This window comes from Kwoniella newhampshirensis, chromosome 4 (assembly GCF_039105145.1).
Source record: "Kwoniella newhampshirensis strain CBS 13917 chromosome 4, whole genome shotgun sequence".
NCBI lineage: Eukaryota > Fungi > Basidiomycota > Tremellomycetes > Tremellales > Cryptococcaceae > Kwoniella > Kwoniella newhampshirensis.
In genome coordinates this window covers 917,826-933,325 of record NC_089958.1, presented here as the reverse complement: position 1 = coordinate 933,325, position 15,500 = coordinate 917,826, and the positions used below count along the sequence as shown (strand labels likewise).

At 51.6% G+C, this 15,500-nt stretch overlaps 7 protein-coding genes across 7 annotated transcripts; 3 read left to right on the top strand and 4 right to left on the bottom strand.

Moving 5' to 3' along the window:
* Window positions 1-25: 25 nt before the first annotated feature.
* On the top strand, window positions 26-1,063 carry IAR55_002331 (mitochondrial 37S ribosomal protein uS7m; the record flags this gene model as incomplete). Its single annotated transcript, XM_066945446.1, has 3 exons — window positions 26-357; window positions 632-934; window positions 1,042-1,063. 3 exons carry the CDS (start codon window positions 26-28, stop codon window positions 1,061-1,063), a joined length of 657 nt encoding a protein of 218 aa, XP_066804135.1.
* Window positions 1,064-1,221: 158 nt separating this feature from the next.
* Window positions 1,222-2,607, bottom strand: IAR55_002330 (uncharacterized protein; the record flags this gene model as incomplete). Its single annotated transcript, XM_066945445.1, has 7 exons — window positions 1,222-1,428; window positions 1,529-1,681; window positions 1,788-1,928; window positions 2,049-2,171; window positions 2,260-2,375; window positions 2,481-2,516; window positions 2,574-2,607. 7 exons carry the CDS (start codon window positions 2,605-2,607, stop codon window positions 1,222-1,224), a joined length of 810 nt encoding a protein of 269 aa, XP_066804134.1.
* A 137-nt stretch (window positions 2,608-2,744) lies between these two features.
* IAR55_002329 (uncharacterized protein) lies at window positions 2,745-4,050 on the top strand (the record flags this gene model as incomplete). Its single annotated transcript, XM_066945444.1, has 9 exons — window positions 2,745-2,796; window positions 2,856-3,217; window positions 3,290-3,305; window positions 3,372-3,434; window positions 3,513-3,620; window positions 3,676-3,704; window positions 3,763-3,817; window positions 3,868-3,927; window positions 3,983-4,050. The coding sequence occupies 9 exons, from the start codon at window positions 2,745-2,747 to the stop codon at window positions 4,048-4,050; spliced, it is 813 nt and encodes a 270-aa protein (XP_066804133.1).
* Window positions 4,051-4,188: 138 nt separating this feature from the next.
* Window positions 4,189-5,388, bottom strand: IAR55_002328 (uncharacterized protein; the record flags this gene model as incomplete). Its single annotated transcript, XM_066945443.1, has 2 exons — window positions 4,189-4,856; window positions 5,004-5,388. 2 exons carry the CDS (start codon window positions 5,386-5,388, stop codon window positions 4,189-4,191), a joined length of 1,053 nt encoding a protein of 350 aa, XP_066804132.1.
* A 548-nt stretch (window positions 5,389-5,936) lies between these two features.
* On the top strand, window positions 5,937-8,399 carry IAR55_002327 (uncharacterized protein; the record flags this gene model as incomplete). Its single annotated transcript, XM_066945442.1, has 2 exons — window positions 5,937-6,048; window positions 6,145-8,399. 2 exons carry the CDS (start codon window positions 5,937-5,939, stop codon window positions 8,397-8,399), a joined length of 2,367 nt encoding a protein of 788 aa, XP_066804131.1.
* Window positions 8,400-8,691: 292 nt separating this feature from the next.
* Window positions 8,692-12,371, bottom strand: IAR55_002326 (glycine dehydrogenase; the record flags this gene model as incomplete). Its single annotated transcript, XM_066945441.1, has 10 exons — window positions 8,692-8,747; window positions 8,810-9,027; window positions 9,092-9,573; window positions 9,629-9,708; window positions 9,769-10,838; window positions 10,893-10,944; window positions 11,006-11,143; window positions 11,200-11,749; window positions 11,824-11,863; window positions 11,917-12,371. The coding sequence occupies 10 exons, from the start codon at window positions 12,369-12,371 to the stop codon at window positions 8,692-8,694; spliced, it is 3,141 nt and encodes a 1,046-aa protein (XP_066804130.1).
* A 1,043-nt stretch (window positions 12,372-13,414) lies between these two features.
* Window positions 13,415-15,379, bottom strand: IAR55_002325 (uncharacterized protein; the record flags this gene model as incomplete). The annotated part of the gene is made up of 6 exons (XM_066945440.1): window positions 13,415-13,725; window positions 13,777-13,927; window positions 13,981-14,126; window positions 14,180-14,783; window positions 14,835-15,017; window positions 15,083-15,379. 6 exons carry the CDS (start codon window positions 15,377-15,379, stop codon window positions 13,415-13,417), a joined length of 1,692 nt encoding a protein of 563 aa, XP_066804129.1.
* Between the last annotated feature and the right edge of the window lie 121 nt (window positions 15,380-15,500).

Sequence of the window (15,500 nt, the reverse complement as noted above, 5' to 3'; positions counted from 1 at the left end):
TCATCTAACCCACGTATATCACAAGATGTCAGTCCGAACATCTCTCACTTCTATCCGACGCCTCTCGACATCCGCTCGACTCTGTCGACCTGCCGCCGCCGTGGAGGAAACGACCCGTCCTTCTGGCTTCGGTGCGATCCGAGATATCCTCTCTTCATCAACTTCCCCATCCTCATCCTCAACCGCATCACCTATCCCCCCAAGCGCTTTGGCAGATTCAGTGGCGGTCAGAGGGTATGGGGCGGATGCGATACCACCGAAAGTTGATCCGAGCTTGGATCTGTTCACGAATTGCTTGATGAAGGACGGGAAGAAGAGTGAGGCTCAGAAGATGGTTTCGAGGATAATGACGATGTTGTGAGTTGTGGTCATCTATCAGTATATAGGTAGCTCCCATGCGAGTAGAGATGGGACTGGTTGGGAGATGTTGGTGCCGACTACTTGAAACAGAGAGATCATAGTGGACTCTGTGGAAGGTGAAGAGATGTGCGACGTGGTTTGGACTTCAGAGGAGAGCGTCGTGGTGTAGTGAAGTCCTTGAGTCCCAAGGATCGTCATTTGTTCTGTTGCGGGGCCGTTTGATGCTAAGGTACCGACACTGACCGATTGCTATCCGCTCCTGCCCCCGCAGACAACAAACGACCAATCTCCCTCCTCAACCCCTGCTACGCCAAGCGATCCTCCTCTCTTCCCCATCCATCAAAGTCCTCTCCATGCGGAAATCCGCCAAGACGATCCTCACCCCTCGAGCCATGACCGAGCGTCAACGCACGAGACAGGGCGTTGCTTGGATCTTGAAGGCCGCGGAGAGGGGGAGGAAGGGTGGGGTGCCGAGGGATCAGAGGATCGCGAGGGAGATCTTGGCGGTGTTGGAGGGTCAGAGCGATGTGTACAAATGGGTGGAAGAGAGGCATAAGGTCGCTTATTTGAATAGGTCAGTGTCGTTTCTGTCCCTTCCAGGTCGTCCCTTCAGTCTCCAATCGCTTTTCTGGTGGATTCTTACGCTCGAATGACCGATACTGACACAGTCTTTCACGACAGATCCAACATGACTGCGAGATAAGTCACTTTGGTCGCAGAGATATATTAGACTACCTGTACCATGCAAAAATCATCATGCTCATAATTCATGCTAATTACATCTCACGTCTATCTCGTATATGTCGCGTGTGCAGAAAAGTTCGTTTCTTATGATGAAGTCAACCGATCGCCTGCCTCGCTTCACTTTCTCCCGGCCAACTTTCGCTTCTTCTTGATAGGTTCGTCTTCCTCATCTTCAAGATCGATCTCCTCGTCGTCATCCCCGCTCTCTTCGTCCAATTCATCCTCCTCGTCCTCCTCGTCGGAATCGCCTCCCGAGTTTGGTCCTCGACCTTCAAAGTAGGCGAAAGCTTCGGGAAGCAAATCATCTCGAATGATGTCTCCGATCTAGGGGAGAAGATGCCAACACATCAGCATCTGTCGTTCATTGCCTGTCGGTTGTGACGGGCAGATCTGACTATGCGGAATGGAGGATCTAGTGACTCACGTCAAAGATATCTTCTGCGTTTTGGAAGAACCAGAAGAAAGATCCTGGATCACCCTCGTACCCATCTTCGAGATCGTCGGCCTCGCCTTGCAGCTGTCTTGGCAACTTGGCACAAAGGTTTGAGTCTTCCGACTTCCAGTCGATGGTTGTCGCCTACGATTTATGCCATTTATCGTCAGCCAGCTGTTCTCGCCCTTTCACGAGAAGGGACACAAGCATTGGATGCCAACATGGGGAGTGAAAAGACCTGTCCACTCACCAGGGATCTCAAATTCGTGAACTCAAACTTCCTCAGTTGTTCCTCGACCGACTCATCTTCTTGCGCTGCCTTGACCGAGTCATGGAGGACGTATTTCTTGGACAAGGAGTTGTTGCTGAAATACGGGTTCTCGCCGAAGGTCTGTGAAGCAGAAAAGCCGGGAAAATGGCGTAAAACGTCAGGATTTACGTTCGCTTGTGAGAGCCAGATGGAGGATGTCCCGCCGGGGAAGAACAGGCAAGGAGACACGGTCGGACTCACAAAGATGAGCTCGAACTCCCTGTAATCGTCGGTATCTTGTGTCAGCTCGATATCCTCGAGGAAAGACAAGGCATGTTGATCGATTTTCGAGGAGATGTAAGGACCGATGGCATCGTGATTGTACTGCGGTCGTACCGTTCAGCTTCATGTCGCATGATCCTTGATTGCATTCATCCAGGGTGAATTGATCCGTAGATGGACGACGACTTACCAAGACGCAGAGCCAAAACTGCTTGAAGCCCTTGACTTTAGGTCTCAGATCCTGGAGGTAATCTAACGTTTCCTTGGTCATGAACCTGTGATATCGGACCTTCTTGTTCGCATCGTCTGTACCAGGTGATGGTCTGCAGTCAGTATCTGATCTGCACACGGCCCTGGTGCTGGATTCGTTCTCCGGTGGGGAGGATCTGCCGAAGGAGCAAAAGCACTCACCCAGACGAAGCCTGGTCAGTACGTTCTCAGGGATCTCTACGAGCATGGTCAGCTGGGTATCACCGTGCACCTGACGCGAGGGTATAAGCTCACCGGGCTGAGCGACAGCAAAGCTTGACAAGCTCATTTTGGGCTGGACTGATGATTGAAAGATAGCTGATGTTGGATATGATGGAGAAATTATCGACATTCAGTCCGTCATGTCCTGGTCGCGTTGAACTCTCAGCGCGCGTAGGATGAAATATATCCTTTGGTTTTGTTTTCATGATTTTATCCCATCCTACATGCAGTATCAGTGGTATCCCATCGACCGGTGGTGACCTTTTGAACGTTTCTATCCCGGATATCTTCATCTCTTTCATTCGTCTGATTCAGTGTTCGTCCACGACACTTCTCAGTACCGCACCACGCCCTATAACATGCGTCCCTACCTTCCCAGACTGCCACTTCGACCGACAAACTCCCTTCATCCTCTGTCGGTCCGGGCAAACCATACAAAGATACCCGTCGAGCCGACCGTCTTTGCCGACAAATCGTCACCTCGGGAAGTCCATAATCGACCAGAAACCATAAGAGGGATGCCGCCCCTCGGTACCAGGCCAAAAGTCGGCGGTGAGAAGTATACGACGGCTGCTGCTTCAGGGGAAGCAAGAAGTAGGGAAGAAGCATTTTCGGGACCTAGTAGACCGAGATTGGTCTATGAGAGACCTGGCGGGAGAGATCTACCCAAGTTGAAGGTGGGTCAAAGATAGCCACTTGTCGAGCCAAGTCTCGTCGTATCGATACTGATGTCGTGCTGGGTCGTGCAGAGCAGAGCACCTTTAGGTAAGCTGGCGTAGTCCAAGGAACATCAGCGATCATACAGCTTATATCTGCCCCGATCGGTTACAGTCGTCGGTCTCGGTCTGCTAGGCTTGGGATGGGGTCTCTTCCTTCTGCACGCCACTAACTCGGGTTAGCCTCAGCCCCGCTGTCATCATTAGAAATGCATGGTGGAGCACGAACTGACTCTGGGACGGTCCTATCCTTCAGAGAGACTCGCCTCGTCCGTCCTGAGACAGGTCACATTCCAACTGCGAAATTCACCACAGGTGATCGGGATCCTGGGTGAGAACGTGAGATTACAGGAGAATTGGTGGGGTGAGTCCGAAGCTGTGCTAGTGCTCAAGTGAAATGCTAATTGCTCGGGAATCAGCCTTGGGACAGCCTTGGATCAACGGAACGGTGCGTGGAGGAAGCAGCTTGGAATTCAGTTTTGTTGGGATGCTGATTGATATTCTAGATCAATTTGATGCAAGGTCGTGTCGATCTCAGCTTCCGAATACAGGGAAATAAGGGTGAGCTGCGTGATTTTGGTACCATCGAAAGCTGACGAGTATCCTACCAGGTGCTGGGACTGTCTACTTCACCTCTATCAGGCCTCAAGAACAAGGTGCTTGGAGAATAGGTAGGTGATCCTGTCGTGTGTAGTGTATGTGGAGTTGTGCTCAACTTCCATACAGTGCGATACAAACTTATTGCGGACGACGGCGAGGTGGTCATGCTCGAGAACATGCAGGCGAGATCATAGCGTAGGACTCGGATCAAATTCAAGCAGCGATCTTTTCAAGTCAAATCCCATCACATACACATCATCACTCCACAAACAAACACAATGTACCATATTCATTCGGTTATGTGATCCACAGTCGATGCATCTGTCGTCAAATCACGATCTGACTTTACCGAATCTTCCGACATTACCAGCGATGACGTCCCTATCGTCGATACTCTCCAATCTCTTCAATTCCCTTCTCATAAACTTGACGATCGTATCGATCTGTTCTGCCATCTGCAATTCTTTACCTTCCACCATGCCTTCGCCTTCAGGATAGACCAAATCACCTTGACCGTTTTCTCCCGAACCTCTCCCACCGAAGATCAACCTCCACACCCAACTTGCCAATTCCGCATCTGCTCCTTCTCTCTCTTCCACTTGGGTCGATTTGCTCAGCCCGAGGGAATAGTCCAAGGTCATTTGAGCAATCTGCCATCGCTGAGAATATTCCACCATCCTTCTTCTGATCGCTGAGTCCCTTGAGACCTCCGCACCCAACATCAATCGGATCTCGTTCTCGACAATGTTGAAGAAATGCGTGAGCAACATCTGCTGGTATCGATATTCGTGGCGGGGCGCGACGAGATGTTGCATCGTGTCGTAGAGAGAAGATCGAGGAGGAGGCGTCGTGCCCGGAGGTCCGGGTAAGGGCGATTGAGGGAGTGGTGAGAGTGGGTTGGGAATATCGTTGTGTAAAGCTCGAAGTCGCACGAGAGTGACGAGAACGTAGAGGAGATGGACGGCGAAGAAGGTATGGAAGGTTTTGGGCAGATCGCATTCTGATAAGGTCAAGGCCAATGCATCAGTACACATGAAGACACTTGATCTTTGTTTCGATCACTTTACGATCACTGCTCTCGTAGCTCTTTGACTCTTCGCCATCCTAATCGCTAATCGAACCGATGGGGACGGACGATCGCACTCACCTCCGTACCAGAAGGCTTTATCCAGCTGAACAGCATCCACAATTCCATTCATCATCCTCCCCGACTCCCTCGCGCTCGTCCTCCGTCTCCCATTGTACCCTGCCATCTTGTTGATCCGATGCAGGACCCGCAACGTCAGATCGCTGTACTGTTTCGGCGGGGGAGGGGGCTCGAACGGGTTGTGAGGCGGTGGGAAGACGGGTCGATGGTCGACCTTGACGGGTCGATCCGTGATGAATTTGCTCTTGGTCTTTGGGATGCTGGTGGGTTTGGTGGTGTCGACATTGAGTCGGTACGCCGTGGCGTGAAGGGATCTTGAGAGGGGGAGATAGGTGGATCGGGAAGAGCTCGAAAGCAGGGGAAGGAGTGAGGTGGAGGGTCGCATGATGAAGCGTCGAATCGATATGGACGTGTTCCGTTGAGAGATCAAGCCAAGAGAGGAAAGTACAAGTCCAGGTAGAACGACGATATCCGTCTGATCCTTTATGACAAGGGAGACCCAAAAGGATCCGATGAGATCTTGGAAAGGTTCAGCGATTGAGACGCACAAATCAAAAGTCCAGAACGAAAAGGAACAGGAGCGACAAGATCGCGGCGATAAATTTGGGAGAGGCTCGGTTCCGTGGCGGCGATCGGTGGCTTTTCTAATCGTTCTAATCACATTACAAACATCTTTCCTAATGGGCTTGGATCTGGATTACCTCGATTCACCCCTCGCACCATCCGGGTTTCACGCGTTGAAACATCACGCGTTGGACTCTTGCACCATTCTCCTTCCAATCTGTTGTTGCCAGCTATAGAAGTCAAGTCACCAAACGGGCGAAGTGCCTCGACCAGCTCACGGCAAACAGTGTCGAGCAACTGCACAGCCCACTCTCTCTCTCCCTCTCTGTCCGAGGCTTGGTTTACCTATCAACCGCTCTCACCGCTGTCATGGACATCGCATCGGTCAAAGCTACCGTCAAATCATGGGAGAAGGCATTCAAAGCTCGTCACGGGAGAGATCCGACCAAGGAGGACATCAAGTCGGATCCTTTTGACATTGGTGCGTTATGTCATCCACCTTCATACGATTCCACCGCGTCGCCCCCGAGCTTGTGACGCTGACAACGCTTGGTTTTTTTGTTGTTGTTGCAAACAGCCGATCAATACGCTCTTTATCGACGACTCACCAAATCGGCTTCTTCCTCCTCGTCGCAATCTCAGATGCAGAGTCAAGCTCGAAAACAGAGTCAAGCTGGACCCTCATCTCAATCGACTTCTCTATCGGTCCGGTCCAGATCTACGACTACGAGCACACCTCGGACTATCCCTTCCTCAGAATATCCCACGACACCTACCCCTCCTGCCCGTCGAGCGAGCGGATTCTTCCGAGCTGCCTTAGGACGGGTCCCTGGTGCTTCTTCCTCCACCGCCGCTCTTGATGCAGATGAACCTTCTAGGTCAGACGGATTGCAACTTCCTGCCAACTCTCAAATTGGCGGAGGTGCAATAGCTCTCAAGCGGAAAGCGTCACGGGCAGGACTCAATCATGATTCGTCTCCCCCGCGACCACCACCCTCACTGCCGGTTCCTACCGCTCGGACACTGTTCACGACCCCGAAGAAGAAAAGGGCGTATTCCGGTCCCGTCCACGATCCCAATCCATTCACAACCACGACTACTATCACTCCGATGAAACCGGCCCCATTATCACCTTTCAAACGTCCCTCGACCACCGCTACACCGAAAGATGAAGCCGATCAAATATCCACAGGTCCATTGGGAGCGTTCCGATCCGGTGCTGGCAACAATGTGAAATCGCCATTCATCCATGCTAGCTCACCGAGGAAGCTGAAAGCTGTCTTAGAAGCTAATTCTCTTCGGAAAGTTCGAGAGAGGGACAGTGGGTCCGAGATCACACCACGAACGAGAGCGAGGAAGAGGTTGAGGGGTGAACAGGTGGCCGATACTCCTCTCAAAGAGAAAGACAAGGAGAGGAACGGATGGCGTCGAAGGCGAAGTGTGGGTGGAAGAAGTAGCGAGGAAACGCCGGATGAGCTAGAATTTGGAGGATCAGATGAGATAGGTGGACTAGTTGGGAAAGGTTCAGGTTTCCCGTTTGCTTCGGATGATGAGGATGGGGAGGAGGAGAAGGAAGAGGAGGAGGAGGAGGAGGAGAAGGAGGAAGGGGATGAGCTGGGTCCTTCGCCTATGAAAGGTGTTCGTGGAGAAGGGAAAAGGTTCACGAGTCTCTTTGGAGAAGTGGAAACGGAATCGAAAGTCACCACAAAGACCTCGACAAGCTTCGCGACAAAAAAGTCCACATCGGTGCAGACAAAGCTGATGATGGAGATTCTAGAGGACGATGTGAAGCGAGAAGCAGATACTGTCAGGTCGAAAGGCGTGGAGAAGGGGAAAGGGCGGAACAAAGGCAAAGAGTCGAAGAGAGGACGACCGAGCGAGATGATGGGTCTGTTCGGGCGTGTAGGTCGTCAAAAGGAAAGAATAAGAGAGTCGGGTGGATCACCCGAAGACGGTCCTGTACACACCGTTGTCGGTGTCGACATCTTACCGATTGTACCCTCTCCGCCATTACCAACTCGTATCATGTCTGACGAGAACACGGCCCAAGCTGGCCCGTCGACCCCACCTCAATCACGCCGTCGATCAGATTCTCCTCTGCCCACTCCTCCCCCCGATCCACTCCTCGAAGAAGCCGCTTCGTTCAATCTCACCCCGTCGTCAAGGACACGGCGAAGGGACAAGGTCCTGTCGATAAGCGATGATGAGGAAGATGAGTGGGATCCGGAGGGAGGAAGGATCGTAAGGAAAGTGGTTATTGTGCCGACTAGGAGAGTGGTGAGATGGCGAAGGGATAGCGATGATTTGGATGTTGGTTCGGGATCGCGATCCGAGTCAAGTCAAATAGACGAAGAAGAAGAGGAGGAGGTCGAGGAGGAGGGGGAGGATGGTAGTCCATCCATTACAAGAGAAGGTACTACCCATTCTTCCATCCTTCCTTCTTCACCGACTCACCCACCATCACAAATCCCTCTGTTACACTTACTTTCGATCCGGTCTCCTCCACCATCAGCAATATCGAAGAGATCGACGGGCGGTCGAATGGCCAAGGCCAAACTCGATGAACTGAGAGTGAAAGCGATCTTCAATCCCTTTGACGCGGCGAGGCTCAAAGCGCTCGAAAGAGGTCAGGAGGTCGTGTTCTCTGGTGAAGGGGGCGAGAACGAGGGCAGAGACGAAGAGGATTTATTGGAGAAATATCAACTTGGACAAGGAAAGGATGATCAAGGGGAGATTGGAGGTGATGGAGATGGGATCGACGATGATTGGGAGAGTGAGAGTGAAGGTTGGAAGAGAACAGAAGGTGTTATGGACGATGATGAGCCGTGGTAGATCACAGACCGTACGGCGAAACAAGAACTGTCATATAATGCATTTACTTTTCTGCCAGCGTCGACGGGACACTCATCTAATCACCAAATCAAGATGAGCAATCTACACAAAGTGCGGGTATGGCCCAGGAATAAAACTATATATGCAAGGTTGAATTGCGCGATGAACATGGGTATCGCATTGTGCTTATGCGAAGATGAGGTGGGTATGAGGTTGAACCACGATTGGGTATGTACAATCTAAAAACCAGAATAAGGAAACCGAAAACCAGACGTGTCCGTCGTGGACTCTATCACGCGTACTCTTCAACAGTACCACATTCGCAAACAAGGTTGAGATCACCGGCGGCTAATCACACGACCGTCATCAGTCATACTTCGATCTGGTCAGAGGATCAGGGAACGACTCACCATCATCAACCCTTCCGACAGTGGGCCAGAACTTGCTCTTCTTCAATCCGACAACAGGGAAGACAGCCTTCTCTCGGGAGTAAGGCTTGTCCCAGTTCTCTTCGGTCAAGAGACCGAGAGGATGAGGAGCGTTCTTGAAGACGTTGTTATCCTTTGGTTGTTTGCCTTCGATGATCTCGTCAACTTCCTTTCGGATGGAGATGAGCGCATCAATGAATCTGTCAAAGTTGTGGATATCAGCACAAGCCATATCACGTTGCAACAGCATGACTCTCAACTCACCGGTCAAGCTCGTGCTTGGGCTCCGATTCGGTAGGCTCAATCAACCAACAAGTCGAGATGGGCCATTGAGCGGTAGGAGGGTGGAAGGAATAGTCCTGCAATCGCTTTGAAAAGTCCGCCACCTTCAAGCCCGCGCTCTTCTCGAACTCGGCCAAATCGATCAAACACTCGTGGGCGACTCGGCCGTTCTTGTTAGTGAATCGCAAGTTGTAGTAAGGTCGCAGTCGCTCAGCAATGTAGTTGGCATTGAGGAGCGCAATTTTCGAGACTTCAGTCAAACCTTGACCCCCCAGCATCTTGATGTAGGCCCAAGAGATGGTGTTGATGGAGGCGGAACCCCAAGGAGCGGCTGAGACTGCAGAGATAGGAGTAGATCCACCGGTAGTGATAAGCGGGTGGGTCGGGAGGAATGGAGCGAGATGAGATTTGCAACTGATCGGTCCAACACCGGGTCCGCCACCGCCGTGAGGAATGGAGAAGGTCTAAGACGGTTCGTCAGCGCAAGACTGACTGAGGCTCAAGATGGAGTGAACACACCTTGTGCAAATTAGTGTGGCTGACATCGCCACCGACTTGGCCAAGACTGGTCAGACCAACAAGCGAGTTACAGTTGGCACCTAGGCGATTCTTTCAGCTAGCTGTGTTGAAAGTGACTTGGAGGCGAATGATCAACTCACCGTCAACATAAACCTGACCACCATTATCGTGAACGATTTGACAGGCCTCTTCGATACCTTCCTCAAACACACCGAAAGTGGAGGGGTAGGTAACCATAAATGAAGCAAGATTGTCCTTGTGCTTTTCGGCCTTCGCCTTCAGATCCGCAAGGTCGAGAGAGCCATCGTTCAGGGCTTTGATGGGGACGACCTTGTAGCCGACCATAGCAGCACTGGCAGGGTTGGTTCCGTGGGCAGAAAGGGGAATGAGACAGACATCTCTGTGACCTTCACCCCTGGATTCATGGTATGCCTGAATCACTCGAAGACCGGCATATTCTCCTGAGGCACCAGAGTTGGGTTGGACAGACGTAGCGTCGTAACCAGTAACAAGGGACAAGTCGCTCTCGAGCTCCTTGATGAGAACTTCGTAACCTTTAGCTTGGTCGACCGGCGCGAACGGATGGATACCGCCGAACTCCTTCCATGAGAGAGGCATCATAGATGATGTGGAGTTGAGCTTCATGGTACAAGAACCGAGGGGAATCATACCGTGAACGAGCGAGTAGTCCTTCTGCTGAAGGTGCATCATGTATCGTAGCATGTCGGTCTCGGAGTGGTGCTTCTTGAACACTGGTTGAGTGAGGAAGTCGGAAGTTCGAGCAAAGTGAGCGATCGGAGAAGTCACTGATTCTGACGTCAATTCCATCTTCTTGGCAAGGGACTCCAAAATGTCAGGCTCGATAGTGCGTTCGCCCTTGACAGCATAGAACACGTTGACGATATCGGTGAGATCGAGAGGCCCAACACTCTCATCGAGGGTGATACCGACAGTCTTGTCGTCAATTGGACGGAAGTTGATGCCGGCTTTGACGGAAGCTTCGTGGACCTGAGCAGCGGTGACACCGGCAGTGGAGACGTCAATGGTAAGAGTGTCGAAAAAGGTCTTGTTGAGGGTGGTGAAGCCGAGCGAAGCGACCGACTCGGAGAGGATCCGTGTGAGCGAGTGAACCTTTCCAGCGATGCGTCGAAGACCTTCTGGACCGTGATAGACGGCGTACATTGCAGCCATGTTGGCGAGCAGGGCTTGGCTGCGTGAAGACTTAGCTTAGTCGCATCACGAGGATATAGAGAAGTGAACTCACGCGGTACAAACGTTCGAAGTAGCTTTCTCTCGTCGGATGTGTTGTTCCCGAGCTGAACAGAATGCAGTCAGCTGAATTCATCCAGAGAAACGTAACGGGTCGATTGGTCTCACTTTGCAAAGCCAATCGGTACGCAGGTCCACCTCGAGAGTCCTTGCTCAGACCGACCAATCGTCCAGGCATCTTCCTCTTCAGCTCGTCGGTGCAGGCGAAGAAGGCAGCGTGGGGACCACCGTAACCGAGAGGAACACCTGAACATTTATCAGCTCTGCGGTCCGATTTGCAGAAATGATGATGTGACACCTACCGAATCTCTGCGAGTTACCACAAACGATGTCTGCGCCCCAGTCTCCAGGCGGCTTGAGCATGGTCAAAGCGAGCAGATCGCTCGCGACGACCATCTTCGCACCACAGCCCTTCACATTGCTAGCAACATCTGCCCAATCCCCGATCTCTCCGTTGACATCGGGATATTGGACCAAAGCACCCATCAGTTTCTCCTCTCCTAGAGTCTCGACCTCCTTGACGAAGTTCTCGTTGCTCTCCGCGACCTTCAGCTCGATGCCAAATCCACTCGCTCGAGTCTCGAGGACGGCGATGGTCTGAGGAGCGACCGAGGGGGAGACAAGGAAGACTTTCTTGCCCTTGGTGAACTTGGGCTTGGCAACTGAAGCGAGACACATGGCCATGGCTTCTCCGGCGGCAGTGCCTTCGTCAAGAAGTGAAGCGTTGGCGATGGGGAGACCCGTAAGGGAGATGGCGATGGTTTGGAAGTTGATCAGGGACTCCAATCGACCTTGGGATTGCTCGGGGGAATAGGGAGTGTAGGCAGTGTACCAAGCAGGGTTCTCGAGCAGCTACGGGATGAGGTCGTGTAGGTTAGTACGGGAGGTAGAGCCACTATCGACAAGAACGAAAGTCTGTGACGCACGTTTCGCTGGACGACAGGAGGAACGATCGCGTTGTGGTATCTGACAGATCTGTCAGCTGCCATGATGCGGTAGATGAAGAGATCTCGACTAACCCCATACCGATATAACTCTTCATACCCTTGTTCATACCTGCGACCTCTTCCGCCCTCCTGCTCAGCTCAAGTTCACTCAACGGTCTCAATCCATTCGCATCGTTGGAGTTGTTCGTCAACTCGTCGATCCTCACTTCTCTAGGAATCGTAGTATCGACAAACTCGTCCAGGGTCTTATGACCGAGGACCTTGAGCATTTCTTCGACATCGCTGGATCGTGGCCCGATATGCCGAGGAGCGAAGGTGTCGAGCGGTGTGAAGACCGAGGTGGGTGAAGGGTGGAAGGATTCGCTGGGCACGTGCGGATGAGGTTGGGTAGCTGTGGTGGATGATAGTTTGGGTGAAGTAGGGTTAGGTCGCAGGACTGTGATAGTGGTGGACAGAGATCGGGCACCGATGGTCGGTGGTCGTGAGATCACGAGCCTTGCGGCCCTTCGGGCTAGGTGTGATGACATGGTTTGGAAGAGGTGAGAGGGAACGATTTCTCCTTTGAACTTTGATGGACGTCCAAGCGGGAAATGAAATGAGAAGAGAGGGTAGAGGAGAGATCGAGTAGAGAGAGGGGGGGTGTTGCAACGAAAAGAGAAGGGGAATGGATCAATGCATTTATACATGTTCTCCCTCCCTCCCTCCCTCCCTCCCTCCCTCCCTCCCTCTCTCCGTGATCAAACCACTACTACTATCCAACTTCTCACCTCCGATTCTTGGAAAAACAAAGCGTTCCCCTCCGGTTCACACCGCGTATCGTTGGAAAACAAACGTTGAATTCTTGGAAATCAATCATTCAGGGCCCGTCGAGGGGGAGATAAGCAGACAGCGGAATCAGAATCAAACTTCGCCCATGAGAAACCGTAGTATAGGTCTGATCTCAGCAAGTGCATGCATATACAGCACAAGTCGACAAGAGTCCAGTGACGATCAGAGGACCAGATGGGCTAGCTGTATATCCACTTGGCTTGTCCTGTAGGATGGATGCAGTAGTACCATTCTGATACCTACAGTAGGTAGGCAAGAGATAAGCAAAGCCTGAGATTGTGCTAGTCAATGCCCCCGGAAATGTGGCATTAATTTGCTTTGCACCGAAGAATAATGTATCTCGTATCTCGAAAGCCTGACTCCATGACGGACGTCGAAGAGTCCCAGATCATGACCCTGGTTCGAGAGCAAAGACGACCTTGTCATTATATCGTATCATAGGGAGATGCATGAGACATCTACGTAGCTTGCCAATGGGTTTGGTCGCCAACTCTTCCGCCTGATGTCTTCCCGACATGCGTGCAGAAGAAGCCAAGCCTTCGGCACATGCTTTTGCTCTGATACAGAATACATGATGAATAATTGGATGTTGACCTGAATTTGTTGGATAGAAGACTCACAGGGAGGAGGAAAGACCAAGTCATCTCCCTTCACCTCCTTGCTTGCGTTTTGGTGGATCGTCAAGTCATGTCGCGACTGAAGCGCGAAGGCGGTACCGCAATATCGATCCAACATCGCTCTTTTACGCCTTCGCTGTGGATAAATCCCTCCTTTCCCAGACCTGAATGACCGTTTCACCCAAGAAGACTAGATCCCTCCTGACTTCTGCTACCCGCAAATCCTGCATCTCAAACCATTTCTCCGCTTCACCTCCGCCTTGCCCTGCTCGAATATGGATTTTCCAGGATATTTGGGATTCCTCGGGTTGGTTTTTCTTGCTGACTCCGGGACCGGTGCCCGCGCTAGATGTCGAGGCAGTGCTCGTATCAAGCGTGACGTTGGATAAAAGGTCATATTGCGTGTGCATGGGATCGGAGGGGTTGGGGTCGACATCTGTGAAAAGGTCAGCTCGGCTGTCCGGCTCTACCAGTACAGGCCACTCACACTCCCCGACATCGACGCCACGAAGGGGAAAATTGACAATCGTCGGATTTCGCTCTTCGACAAAGTTGTTTTTCGTGAACCGCTTGATATGCAGGATCAGATATGGTGGTAGCATTGTGAGATGATGTCGTTTTAATGTCGGCCCAAACTCCTGTATATAACGTTAAATGACCATATCGCAGTCTCCACGGATCGATCACTCACCTGGGTCGTCTTGCCATCAAATTTGGCAAGGATCTGTGATAAAGGCACCTGAGGAATAATCTTCTTCTCGTTGACATCGGTGAATAATGGAGTAGCGGGCAAATCCAATGCAAGGAAAAGGAAAGGTGATGATATGGCTTGTATATCTGTCTCTTCCATCAGCGGAATCTCCTCAGCATGCTAGCACACTTTGACTCACCTCGAGCAATATCGAAGACCGGTCTGGCGTATTCTTTATGTATGATGACTTGCTGATTTTCTATTTGTACCTTGCCCTGGAAAGTGGAATAAATCACACTCGAGTTCCTCTTCTTGGTTCCTCCCAAATCTCTATGCAGGGTATTGACAATCCATCCCAGAAACTCCACCGGGTCTCCTTGTTCTGTCATCTTGAATTTCCCGTTACTTCTCTTGGAAACCTCTTGCAAGAATTCGTGCGGGCTGATCTGCGCTTTGAATAATCTCGGGTTCCATAATCGCTTCGCTAATGTAGAGAATCTCTTGACCAGTTCCGTGGGCCGTCGGTCTTCTTGCAGTTCAGGAGTATCGGGGTTCAGGAGGAAGTTTCGGATTGGAGGGACGTGTAGCAGAAGTTGTAGGATGACGTTCAGATAATCGTTCTTTTTGATATTGTTGATACCAATATAGCCGGGGAAGTATTCTTGTGCGGAAAGGGTGTAGGATGATTCGGGCAGTTTGGATAGTGACGGAAGGGTGGAAGGTTTGTATCGAGGTGAAAGGACACGGATGATATCGTTCAAGGATGGGTCCGACACGAGATATCCTTCGGGTAATACGTAGAACTGGGAGTTGGTCAGCCAGGCTGGCGATTGTAACGGAACGATCCAACTTACCTTCTCCGTTGACAAATTCAACCACACTCTGTGGTTCTCTCCCACCGCGTGTCTGTAAGCCCAACTGCCTCTCCCTCTCCCCTGAAAGTACTTTCCACAGACCAGACACGCGTAGACATTGATGTTACTCAAACTCTTCGAACACAACTTTTCGAAATCAAAGTCCAGTGCTTGTCTCGAAATCTGGTCGAAGGCAAAGATCAGCACCAATTTAGATGAAAGGGGTATCACCGACACGTGTAACTCACTGTATCTAGATACATATCTCTGCGAGACAGATCTTCTTCTTCTACCGCATTTGGCTCTTCCGTCTCAACTTCATCATCGCTGAGGGCTGCAGCTGATGTGGATGCGACGGATGGAGCTGGAGCAGAAGTGGCTTGTGGTGGTGGTGGTGGTGGTGGAGGAGGCAGTTGTGACCCGTTCGTGTGTCCGTTGACCTTGTGCGGGGAAGCGGAGGGTGAAAGGGGTGTAGAAGCAGCGCCTGCAGATGCATCGAGCTTTAAACGCTTTGCCGCTGGTGGGGAAGCTGGTGGTGAGGACATAGTGGTTGTGTTCCTGCAATGATCGCCGTCTCAGGTCAGATCCGATGCCTCATGGTAGAAATCTGAACATGATGTGACATATCAGTGAAACGACATACCGGTCGCGTGATCTGGTCCCCGC